The following is a 13,697-nucleotide window of genomic DNA, read 5'->3' as shown; positions in this document are numbered from 1 at the left end:
GCTGCACTGTGACTCTTCCGCTCCTCATGAGCTCCACAGTCCACACTGACAAGCTACCGGCAACACAGCACCTCTGCCCTTTCAAAGTAAAAAAAAGCCGCTGTCTGACGTTTAATAGCAGCGGGGCGGGTCGGGGCGGGTTGTGAAAATAGATGCGGTGGTGCGGGGCGGGCTGGGGCGGGTCAAAATACTTCATAGATGCGGGACCCGCGGGTTGGAAAAAAACCCGGCCCGCGCATCACTACAGTCTACCACCCAGTCCTCCCATCGACCTGATACATGGGACATTCTGACAACTTTTTAACATAGCTCATCATTTTCTACACATTTTTTCCAATCTAGAAACACTGGTTAGAAGTATATTTCCGGGGAGTGCATGATACCCCCCTCTTCCTACTAGACTAATAGAGTGTTTGGTCTGAAACACGGGTCTGTCAGTCACTCTGCTCTGCTGTAAGCCGAGGAGAAAACTTTCCTTGTATCCTACAACCTTTATCCAATGAGGAGAGAGAACGGCATAAAGGGGCGGTCCTCTCTGTGTGTGCAGCCAAGGGATGCGCGTGAATGTGGTGACGTAGGGACGAGGGCGGGGACTTCTAACTCCATCTGCTGACAGGAAGTTAGCCAAAACCACCGGATCGCTTACTTCTGCTTTAACTTTACTTACTTTATTTGTTTATTCAGTTGGGACAGTGCATATTAATGGACAGTGAGTGCTAGAGTACCCACACTAAATACACCGGATTTAGCACATGTGCTAAATTACATCCGTACATCCTTAAACGCACCGCTTCCATGTGACGTCATGTACGTATCCTTCTGCTGCTGCCGTCTGCTGCTGCGGGGCGCAGCACGCAGCAGGTGACAGAGGGGGAGGGAGAGAGGTGTAGCCTACTCCCAGTTAAGTTCATGAATCAGGGCCGTAGCTGGACAACTTTATTTTATGTCATCCACTGACATGGCCAGTTTGTCATCCTCAGGTGTTTTCTGAAACACATCTTCCCCCATAAAATGCATAATTGTATGTAAAATAGCATCAAAAAATGTTGCAGCTGTGTTGGGGGCCCTGTAAAGATTCTTTTCATGGGGCCCAAAATCCCTAGCGGCGCCCCTGGGGCAGAATATGAGGTGTGTTCACATTAGGGGTGTCAACAATAATCGTGCCATAATCGATTATGTCACTGTTTATTTTCTGGCCTCAAATAAAGTTGTGAAGTTTCATTACCTCCGGGGGCATTTCCGGAGCAACGACATGCGTAGCCTGTAGCTACATGCTAAGGGCAGCACCAGCAGTAGCAGTGTTGCCTGGCTTTTTTTCCTTTTTTTTTTTTTCACCCGTGGTCGGGTTGAGAATTAATTAATTAACGCTCATGAGTCCGGCCGTGTTGGGTCCGAGATTCAACAAGCCGGTCGGGTTTTACTGTTACTACAGGCAGTAGCCTATGCCCGTTTATCACCAATAAACACAGTAGAGGAGGGGGAGTGACTGAGCTCAGGCTGTAAGACGGGGGGTGGTGGTGGGGGGTCTCTGATGCAGAGAGAGAGAGAGAGAGAGAGACCTGCCGTGCCGTGTAAAAAAAACAAAAAGTGTCACGACTTCCTGTATCTGGCCCTTCAAAATAAAAGCCCCATAGTCTTTCATATAGTTCAGTCACATTGATTTTGAGTTAATATTGACAAGACACGGCTCCAAAGGTTTATTTGTTTTTTCCTGCGACCAATCGACCAATGAAATTTTGGTCGGCTAATTTTTGGGGGCAGCCCTAAAAGTGATTTATGTTTTCTTTTTCAGGTTTGAAAATGCCATATCCAATACCCTGTACCATTCAATTTTATTTTATTTAATGACATTTATGTCAAAGATACAGGAGAGTGATAATACACACATAGCAGCCGACAAAATCTGTTGTTCAATATCTCATGACTGATGAAAAATTTGCTGTGTTGCGTGCAGTAGAATTTTGATGCATCACAATGCATCGTAGAATCGAATCGTTACCTGCTGAATCGTAATCAAATTGAATCGTGAGGGCAGTGCCAATGCATATAGTTCACATCCACACTTTTCTTGGGTCTGGTGTGATTTATCAATGGAAATTGCGGGCAGTTGTGCGTACGCAAAGTTTGATAGATCTGAAAAGGGTGTAAATATTTTGGGTGTACTGTACGCCATTTTTGGCTTTTCGTCGTACGTCAAAATTTAGTTGCACTTTTGCACTGACAGAGTAATTTCAAGCATAGAGAACACATAACCAGTTAACACATAACCCCCCCACCCTCAAAAACAACAACAACAAACAAACAAACAAAACAGCACAACAGATTCAGTATTAAATGTTTTCTCGTTTATTACAGGAGGGTTTTGCTTTATATACAGTAGACATGTATTTGCAAAATACTAAAAAGTATTTCAACACAAAGTACTAAAAAGTGTATATATATATATAGATATATATATATATCTATATATATATATAGATATATATCATTGTCTCTAAAACACCTGGGGGGTCACTGAGGCACGGCTTTCGCCTCCTTTACACCGAGGTTTCACCACAAGTGGTTATAGAGTGAGAAATCACTGAGGTCAGAGGAAATCCATGTAACTTGTGGCCTTTCATTTTTCCCTCAGTGATGCTGAAAACTTTGATAGGGTATTTTTTTTCTTTATGTTGTAAATGTAAATTGATTAAAGGGATTGTTCAACATTTTGGCAAATTGCCCCATTGCCTTAATCCCTATAGTCATAGCAGTAGGCTCGTTACCTTTAATTGTCGGTGCAAGCTATTTTTAGAACGGCCGAGCTGCGAGCTGCTGCTACGCTACAGAGGCTAATGGGATTTCTTGGTTTCCCTCATCAAACTCATCAAATACACAATCCAATAACTCCAAAATGCTCTGGTGGACAAGTTGTGAGCTGCACATTCACCACGCTATGAGATAATAACACAACGTTACCAGACTGAGTTGTTTTAGAGGGAAATTCATGCAAAACCGCTGATGTCAGGGGCAGTTTTTCAGCAAACAGTCTCTGCATTTGCCTCTAAAACAACTCTGTCTCGTAACGTTCCGTTATTATCTCATAGCGTGGTGAATGTGCAGGTCACAACTTGTCCACCAGAGTTTTTGGATTGTTTTTTTCTTTGTTCCCTGATTTGTTCTCTTGAAAAATCTTTGGAGTCATAAAGATGTCACTTCTTGTCTGTAACGTAGAACACATTAAAACTGCTTGTATCAAGAAACCTCTTATTTCCAGCTTGGTGATTTATAATCACTAAACTGATTTATATTCAATTTAAATTCAAACTATGAAATTCTAATGGGATGTCAGCAGCCCCATTTTAACAATGAGATAAATGTCAGTTGTTTCAGCTGGAATAAATGACCCAGGAGGGGCAATATTCAACCTGTTTTCCCCTCTGTTCCTGAAAAAGGCAACTTTGTTGAGATATGAGGTTTCTGCAGAAATGATATGAAGCTGTAGAGCTGGCAAGACCAGTTTGACAACCACTGTGAAACCAGTTACGGTGTAAACGGGGCGATGGTGGTTTAAGAAGTGAGAGGATGCCTGGAAAAAAAACAAATCCATGACAACGAAATAATCAAAAATATCATTGTTATTATTATTAACCTCATACTGTAAATAGGATACAGCATCACTCACTGCCTGTTTACATGACTGTATTGCATTTATCACACAGTTAATAGTAACAATAAATAACAGTAATGAACAATGAAACCACTCATTATTGGTGCATTTCCTCCATGTTGGTACATAGAAATGACAAAGCAGCTTTTGTTCTGAGACAGAGAAAGGTGGCAAAAGGAGCACAGATTCTCATTCTCGAAGTTTGTGTCTTAACACTCCCCTCAACCCCTTGGCAGCCCCACATTCACTGACCGACAGCTCATAGTAAAAGATTGTAGTTTCCTCCCATGTACAAATTTGTTTCTGCTCATATTCTGAAGCAGTTTAAGATGCAAACAGGAAAGCAAGTGACATCATGATTCATCTTTTGTATTTCAAGGTTACCTTCCCTGTTGGGCATGTTAGAGGTTATTCTGAAGTTTCCAGGTTTGGCCTCTCAGAGAGAAATTCAGAAACTGAGCTGGGATTGTTTTTTGTTTTTCTACTGTGATTGTTTTGGTATTGGTTTTCACACAGACAAAAGAGTATGACTATATCTTTTGTGCTAAGTGCAAACTGGAGGTCCAGATCCACTGAAGTTGCACTGTTCAGCTGCTTTGTAAAAGCTCTATACAGTATGTTAATCTGTCAACTGAAGTGCAGGGCCCCGTTTCAGGAAGCAGGCTCAACAAACTCTGAGTTAAATCCTGAGCTACGGGTTGACTGAGCCTGAGCTGGAAAACTCAAGAGTTTTTGGTTTCAGAACTAATTACTAGTACTAGTACTAGTACTAGTAATTATTATGTTGAGCCTGGGGAAGGTGCATTCACTGTGAGCACAAGAAGCCATTGTAAGCGGAGCACAGATGACATGATTCACAAAGACAGAAAGAAAGAAATAGAGCTGCAAATTTCACTCCAACCCAACTGGAGAGTTTAATGACGGTGTATGTGATTTTTGATTTTGATTTGAAATTCTTTATTCAGTCACATCACACAATAGCAAACATTATCGACACAAACATTATCGACAAAATAGTGACTGAAAAGGCTTAATGTTTATATTAATGCCTGTCCTACATACCAAATTAAGCTACCCAGCATTCTTACAATATAAAAATGTGGGGTATGAACACATTAAAAAACATGCAATGTGTTCTCTAAAAAACTTTGAAAATAGGACAAAAGATCATTAAAAGACCAATGCAATATATTGTCATGTAGCTCACTTATAGCATATTCCTTTTATGCATCAGCATGGGTACGAAACCAAGGCAAAGTTATAGATTTTGGTCAGCAATCTATAAAAGAGTAGCCTATGTAGTTGTGTGTAATCTGTGGCCTCAAAAATGCCCATTTTAATTTGATAGCTCTATTGATTTGTTCAGCTGTAATGTACTTCAAATCAAACAGTAAGACATTTAGTTTACTTCATTCTTACAATATATGGCTTCGGTGCATTTAATTGCTGAATTGTGCGATATGCGGCCTGATGAGCCGTTGTCTTGCTGATGCGTTCCCTGTCTCTGATGAAAAAAAAAAAAAAAAAGAAAAAGAAAAAAGAATTCAATAAATACTTTTAAAAAGCTGCTGTCGGTGAAGAATCTAATGACAAAAAATAAACATAAAATCTGCTCTGATGATAATGAATTGGGCTAATGTGTGGTGAAACAGTAGGCTAGCTATCTTTCATAGAGATAATAAATCCTCCAGGACCGACAGAACATCAAACAGGCTCTACTGTAATGCTCCACTCTTCAACAGCCTTTTAGATAAGTTTCACTTCCACGTCCACAACTTCATTCACTAAAGGACACGATGTCTCTGCTTCCTGCTCCAGGCTCAGCGGCATCAACCTCAGGCTGAGATGGAGCAAACCTGCCAGGGAGCATGTTTGCTTCACAGCACATGTTGCCACAGCGACTGGCTCATCATTATGCTGATCTGATCTGAAACTGAAAACTCTTGAGTTTTCCTCATCTCAGGCTCAACATACTCAGAGTGTTCACTTACATTTCTGAAACAGGGCCCAGCAGTGATGAACTACAATAAAAAGTTTTAAAATTTACTGTAAACAACAATTTTAAATCAGGGACAGTTTGAAGTTTTCACTGTGCTTAAAGCAGATATCAGCTTCACGGCCGTTTCGGCTAATGCTGCGTTCAAGGCAGGCTTTTGAAACCGTAAGTTACAGCTTCAAGTCACAACTACGACTTGGTAGCGTTCCAGGTAACCCGTAGCTCGTGTTTTTACCATCCTGTTGTCTGTGAAAGTTCCCTATAACGGCCACTCGTAACTTCCGACCCGTGAACTCGTACCAGATCGAACTGGTATGACTTCACAGGAAGGAAAAACACAAAGTACGAGTTTCTTTGAACGCACCATGAGTTAGCAGCCCCCGCCCTTGTCAGGCATCAATTGGTCCTCGTGCTACGTCACCACATTCACGCGCATCCCTTGGCTGCACACACAGCCCTTTATGCCGTTCTCTCTCCTCATTGGATAACACTTGTATCCCACAAGGAAAATTTTCTCCTCGGGTTACAGCAGAGCAGAGTGACGGAGAGACTCGTGTTTAGGCTGAAATACTTCATGTAAGTGATTGCTGACGGAAAATAGGACTATTTAGGACTTATATTAACAAAAACATTCCACTGATATCTGCTTTAAGACACAATTTGTTCTGTATCAAAGAAATTTCGAAGATTTATAGACTAACAAGAAAGAATGATTATATAAAAATTTTGGAGAGTCAGTAATTCACTTTTTGAGTTTTCTCAGCACCTGCCCTGTTCTCACAATGGTACTTGAGTGCAGAGTTTATTTCTTCTTAAAGGGGAACTATGCATGGTTTCTTTGCCACTGTTTTGCTGACCCTCCTCTTGGCCATGTGCATTGTACGCCTATCTCTAAAACACATTATAACCATACTTATAAAGAGTTATAATGCAGTTATAGCACTGTATAACTATAATTATAAACACTCATAAATTATCATAATGCTTTATAACAATAAGCACAACACAGCATAAAGTATTTTATCTTGATTTATAAGGTCAGGTATTATTATAGGTTATAATTGTTAGTAACTCACTGACAATGACCACATCAATAATGCATTATAAATATAGTTATAATGTGTTATAATTGACATATAGACGCGTATAACTATCATTGTAAACACTCATTAATTATCATAAGGCTTTATAACAATAAGCATAACACAACATAGAACTTTTTATAATGGCATGGAATTTTGGCTTATACGGTCTTAGTATTATAATAGAGTTATAATGCTCTATAATGTGTTATGCTTATTGTTATAAAGTCTTAATTGATTTATGAGTGTTTATAATGATAGTTATACATGTTTATAAGCCAATTATAACACATTATAACTATATTTATAATGCATTATAAATGTGGGCATTGTCAGCCAGTTACTAACAATTATAATGTAATATAATACATGACCTTATAAGTCAAGATAAAATGCTTTATAGTGTGTTATGATTATTGTTATAAAGCATTATGTATGATAATTTATGAGTGTTTATAACTAAAGTTATACAGTGTTATAACTGCATTATACCTCATTATAAGTATGGTTATAATGTGTTATAGAGATATGCGCCAAGTAAAGTGTTACCCATTTGTTTTCAACAAAGCTGGCAAGAAAGCAACCCATGGAGCGGTGGATAACACTATTTACCGTATACGATGTTACGATGTGTATATTTGTGTAATCTTATCTGTCATAAACAAGAAATTATGGGTCACGGGGCGCGTTGCATTTGTGTGGCGATGCCGCAGATACAAGAGCTGGGACACCGGGTCGGAGGCTCTGATCTTACAAGGTTGGTTTTCAGACAAGAGACGCTAGGTGTGAGAAGTTACAAAACATTTATTTAACCATCACAATTAAAAGCTGTTTAATTAAGGTAAAAAAATATATAGCATAGCTAAGATAAAAATCCTGCATAGTACTTCTACTACTACTTTCCAGTGGACTTCAGTGAATCTGAACCTTTGTGACAGTGGTGTCATTGGCCAATCCGCTCTCTGCAGACTGACAAAGAAATCCACATCACTGATGTGACTTTTCTTATGTGAACCTCGTTTCTTTAGCAAAGAGCACAAGAATCTATTCAACAATCAGCCAACCAAATAATCAACCATACCCCCAATCATTCAATCAATGGGAAAACATGGCTTAGAGTGTTGGGGTGCATGTGTAGCAGGCACACTCTGGGTCTATTGCTACTTAAAACAGCCCTTCAGCACAACTGCATCCTGAAATGTGCCTCACAGCAGAATTCAGCAGTGTCTTTAGTATTTACCTAGTTTATATGGTTATCTATTCTTATGATATCTAGTAGAAATAGAGTCCAGACAGTGCCAGTATTTTTTTTCTTTTTCCATTTTGAAATTAGTCTAGTAAAGATCCCTTGGGTGACCACGACAACAGAAACGGAGAGAGGAAGGTTGTTTGAAATATTGATATTGAAGCAGACTGAACAAACGCTGTACACACACACACTTTGACACTTTATCTTATTAAAAACAAATAACAATGTTGCTTCAAAGCAGCTTCATGCCAATGTGTTCACCCATGTGTAAATCCACACTAACACTGTCGGGGCTGAATCAGCAAAACCAGAATTTATCAGATTTAACGCTCCAAATGTTATTGTGCATTTAAGTATTTTTTTCCAAATCAAACCCACAGTTGAGAAAAGCCTCTGTGCAGTTGAGTGTTTCCTAAGTATTCACTTAAAAGGTTATCAGCAAACAGTTATTGCTAGATGTGTTTTTTTTTGTTTCTCTGTGCAAAATAGATAAAGAGCTGTCTCGCTCGGCCTCCACTTCTCCTCCAGGGCACAGCTAAAATGTGCGAGAAAAAAAATCTTAAATAAAATAAATAATTCAATCGGAAAACAGTCAATAAATAAATAAATAAATAAAATAACAAAACTGTGATTTGATTTGAAGAGTTTCCTTTTAAACAAAGATCAGGTAAAAATTCTAGATCTCTTTTCTACATACTTTGTTCTGCTAAATGTAAACTATGTAGTTGAAAATGTATTTAAAGTTATTCCACTCCAAACGTCATGTATGGTCAAAACCGGTGGAATTGTACGTTTCCATGGTTTTCAGTCGTTGTCATAGTTGCGGTAAACGCATGGATCTATTAACGCTGGCTTTTAACACGGATGTCAATTTGTGTGATATCCATTGTTAAAAGCTGGTGTGATGATCCATGCGTTTTACAGATTTTCATAGAAAAAAAAAATCCATGCATTTACCATGACTACTGAAACCATGGAAACAACATAAAATTCCACCGGAAGAGCAAAACCAGCTTACATTTTTGGAAAAAGGTGGATAGCTTCAATTAAACTTCATGACATGTAATTTTGCAGAGGCAGACTGCTGCTACAAACAGGAAACACTGTGTCAATTTTAGAAACTTAATCAGAAAACAGCTCCCAGATATTAATCACCCAATCAGACAATCAATTTTTGGTTTATTTTCTTTGTTCTAAAATGAGACTCTTCAATAATTCAGCAAAGGCAGAAAAGATTCCAGCTTTGTCACATCAGTGTTCTGGAAGAACCTGTTCAGCTGTACCCATTTTAAATCACACTTCTTGTGTATTTCAGAGTAACCCTACAAATGTTGACAGTTGTCATGAACATCAGTTGTAAATGTATGTTTATCTAGTGACAACTTCACAGATATTTTCCAGAAAAAGAATCTAGTCTAAAATTGAAAAGATCACTTTCATGTACACCACTGAAGCTGAAACCAACTAAGACTCTGTTGGTTTTGGTGGTTTGTTGACAGTAAGAAAAAGATTCAGCGTTATCCTATAAGAGGTCAACAGTCCAAAATGTCCAAATCTGCTCAAAATAATAAAAATATTGAAATTCCAATGATAAATAATTTATCATTTGAATTTATGGACTGACCTGTTGTCTCACTGATAATCAGCAAAACATGATAAAAATAAACAAAACATGTCTATATTCCAGTTGTGTTCTGAAGATGAGGTTTTTCCAGGGCACTGATGCTTGACTAAATTCTAATTCATGAAGAACAAATTGAGCTTTTATTATGACTGAATGGGCTGAAATCTTGATGTAGATGAGCTGAGTTGATTGTCGCACTCTGGTCAGGACAGGCTGGTAGACCCCACAAATACCTAAGACCCAGTTAGCATTGAGAACCTGGTTCAGGATGTTGTGTGTGCTGAGCCAAAAGACCAGATGGAAAGTGAATAGTAACAGTGGGTGATTTGTCAAAATCAATGTGTATAGTTCATATAGGGACATTGAATCATGTAATCAAGAAAAAACAGTTTGTGGCATTACAAAAAGCACAATTGTAACATGGAAGGTCTACATAAATATATTTCTTTGTTCACGTGGTTTTGTTGCACTGAACAATATTAACCCTGTTTTGAGAAAAAGGGAATTAAGCCGAATGTTGAGGCCACTGAATTATTGCAAAATGAAAGCTTAATTAATATATGATATAATGCAGCCACATTATTTCAGTCTAGTTTGACTAAAGAGAATAAGAACACTTAATCACTTGATGTATTTCTTCTTTTTTTATTCAGAAATATTTGATTTATCTTAACATAAAACACACACAACTTCTTTGTCTTGTTTACAGGCCTGTAACCACCCATCTACTGTTCAAATTTTTTTGCAGCTGGAAAAGTCACTTAAAATTTTAACTTATAGACAAATCACCCACTGACAAAAGAACTGATGAGGTTGTTCACCACCAGGGCAAAATACAGGCTAAAGGAGTCTGGGACCATGTAGAAAATCTTGTTGTGCACTTGTTCTTGGTGTAAGCTCAAAATAAATACATCCCAGGCTCCCTCTTCAGCATGACATTACCCTGGTGCAGTAAACTGACAGCACATGTAAACTCAAAAGTGCAAAACTGCCAACAAAAAACAGATGAAGTTGCTGTTCAGGTTTTTAAGATTTTTTCTCCCCAACTGCACCCCACTCATCTATTACAATGTGGTAGTTGAGCCACTTTTTCATAGCCAGTGCCACTCCTAAGTCAAAAGAGAGAGACTGCTTATCTTTTTTTCTTCAACTTACTCTAGAAAATATAAAAAATAGTAATAATTGTACCGCTATTAAAAGATTGGTAACATCAACAAAGTTATACTTTTACTACGAAAACATTTCTTTACATATTATTTTCCCTCCTCTCTTGATTCTCAATCAATCAGCAAACCATCAACGTGTCGACAAATACCGCCAGGAATATGTCACTGCTAAGTGTACTCTGAGAATATTGATCTTCTGTGGGAAGGCACAACCCCCCAGCCCAATAAATGATGGATAACATCTGTGATATAATTGTTCTGACCCCTCTGAGTCACTGTAGCTGAGGTCGAAAGTAAGTGTCCCAAACTCTTGGCTTCAGTCAAGGGGATTCAGAGGTGCTTCTGGTCTTTTATTCCAATGAAGGCAGATTTGACTTGACAGATGGGGTTTCCCTTTCTGTGTCTGCAGTTGTTCCTCTTCCCTTTAAAAAAACATGAGTCCAGAAATCTCCACAAGGAACAGTTAATAGCATTAAAGGTAGTAAGTATTCCACTTTGTTTGCTCTTGACGACCCTTGAGGCAGCTTCTTGCTCATAGCTTCCACCTGGTGCCTCCTCAGCTATGGTACATTCAGTAAACAAATGAACAAAGAGGCTTAACCCAAAATCAATCTCATAGGTTTTTTTTTGTTGCTCTTCAGTTCCCACTATGGTACGATTTCCTGCTGTCTGTCAGACTTGACCATTCTTGGTGATTGTTCGCTGCCTGCAGTGATGACTGTTTCTGTGTCGACAGCAAGGGAATGAAAGATTTCAGATGTGGCTCGTGTCACACTGTCATAAGATGGTGGAGATGAGGTGGAAGAAATTGTCTCAGAGCGCTCCATCCCTAACAAGCTTGAGCCATAGTTTTCCCTCATCATGGCAGCAATCAGTCCTTCTTTCTCGGGTGCATTTTCACTTAACACTGCCTCACCACCTTCCTCATCATCATCCCCTGCATGCCGAGGTGTGGTGATCTGGCGATACAAGTATGAGGCAGCCTTCATCTGCCGCCTCATCAAGTGTCTGCGGTAGCACCTCTGGATCACTGTGGCAGAGACTTCTTCCTGTTTGCGCCTTAGAGTTGTTGTGATTGGCTCGTAAGAGATTTTGGACGGGTTGGCCATCATGAACTTCTCCTCCATCTGCTGCTTTAGGGCATCCATCTCGCCTGACTCTCCCAAGACTCGCTTGGTGAAGGCAAAGAGAATGTCCAGGCAGTGGATCTTGTCCCCACTGACCATAGGCAAGTCCATGGAGATCAGCTTGATCTTGTTAGGCTTGGCAATGCGCAGTGGCTCTGACAGTGAGTCGGCAAAGTCAGACAGTTTGGCGTACTCAATGAACTGTGTGGCCTCAGGATCAAACTTCTCCCAAACCTCATAGAACATCTCAAAGTCGTCCTCACTCAGCGGCTCGGTGCTCTCCTCTGTGGCCACGCTGAAGTTCTCCAGGATGATTGCAATGTACATGTTCACCACAATGAGGAAGGAGATAATGATGTAAGTGACAAAGAAGGTGATGCCTACTGATGGGTTCCCACAGTTCCCCCGGACTGTGGTGCCAGTGTGGGGGATGTTGGGATTGCACTCCTCAGGGGAGTTGTTGAGGATGGGGCTGAGCAAACTATCCCACCCAGCAGAGGTGGTGATCTGAAACAAGCAAATCATACTGTTCCCAAATGTCTCAAAATTAAACATATCATCGATACCAGCCTGCCGTTTCACGTAGGCAAAGTTAGCCATACCAAAGATGGCGTAGATGAACATAACCAGGAAGAGGAGGAGTCCAATGTTGAAGAGAGCAGGAAGGGACATCATAAGGGCAAACAGTAACGTCCGGATGCCTTTGGCACCTCTGATGAGACGCAGAATGCGTCCAATTCGGGCCAGTCGGATCACTCGAAAGAGGGTTGGTGACACAAAGTACTTCTCAATAATGTCAGCAAGGACAATTCCTGAAAAACAGATTGAAAGAAGAAGATGTAAGTTATGTAGGCTGATCTCATTTATTTTACTGAAATTACTAAACAGAGCCATATGGAGAGAATTTTGTTCCTTTATTATTCAATCTAATAGAATAGATTGGAAACCAAAAAAGAGATTTGAGAGCAAAAGAGAAATTACTAGGCTACAGTATTTTAATTAGTTTTTCCACATCTGTACATTTTCTTCACCACTTTTTATTTTTCGTATAACATTCATTTATTTGCGGATCGGGAGTGAGTGAGCAAGCCAGAGATGCACAGCAGATTTTATGGTTGCCGACTGGCAAAAACTGAAAGAGGGGCTTGTAAATAACTCTGTTTACATTACAGGTCTCACACAAACAAACAAAAAACATCCAGTATGTTAAGTCTCAGCTGTGCCATGGCGAGGGCGCACGGCGCACGATCATATGGTTTTAGTTTATGAACCTCACAATTATTTCTCTTTCCTCTTGTTTGAATAGGGCAAGTAAAGCCTGGTTTATGCTTCTGCGTCGCGGCGACGGCGGACCTACGGCGTAGACCCGACGCCGTCGTTGAGCATTTGAAGTTCTGCGTCGAGGGAACGCGTTGCTTCAGGTCATAGTAAACAATGGCAACTGAAAAACAAATGCTTTTATTGCAAATGTTGAAGCGCAGGTGACACGGTAGACGTTTGCGGAAGTGGTCTGTCCGACCACGGGTGAATTTACCACACTGACGATCTGAGCGGACCAATCACAGTCCTTGTGGTTCGCGTCGTGACACGTCGAAGCGACGTGTAGTCAGGATTTTTTGGAGGTGCACGTCAGGCTATGGCGTAGGGTCCGCGTAGGGGTCCGTGTCAACGCCGTAGCTACGTCGTCGCCGCGATGCAGAAGCATAAACCAGGCTTAAGGGCGGTCACTTAGGACCACACTTTCATTTTACACATACAGTCTCATGCGTGTATATTCACGGACACGTTGGCATGTTGTTTATTT

The 13,697-nt window shown here is 40.1% G+C and overlaps 1 protein-coding gene across 1 annotated transcript in view; it reads right to left on the bottom strand.

Annotated features, from left to right (window-relative positions):
* Positions 1 to 11,413: 11,413 nt before the first annotated feature.
* LOC311003567 (sodium channel protein type 3 subunit alpha-like) overlaps positions 11,414 to 13,697 on the bottom strand; it is a gene marked incomplete at both ends in the record, with an annotated part of 242,843 nt that continues 240,559 nt past the window's right edge. The window contains one exon of the mRNA XM_083995335.1: positions 11,414 to 12,705. Coding sequence (XP_083851461.1) covers positions 11,414 to 12,705 — 1,292 coding nt within the window. The remainder of the gene's footprint in view (positions 12,706 to 13,697) is intronic.

Source organism: Trachurus trachurus, assembly GCF_905171665.1.
Source record: "Trachurus trachurus genome assembly, chromosome: 20".
In the NCBI taxonomy this organism is placed as follows: Eukaryota; Metazoa; Chordata; class Actinopteri; order Carangiformes; family Carangidae; genus Trachurus; species Trachurus trachurus.
Note: the sequence above shows the minus strand (reverse complement) of the source record. Positions and strands in the feature narration are given on the sequence as shown.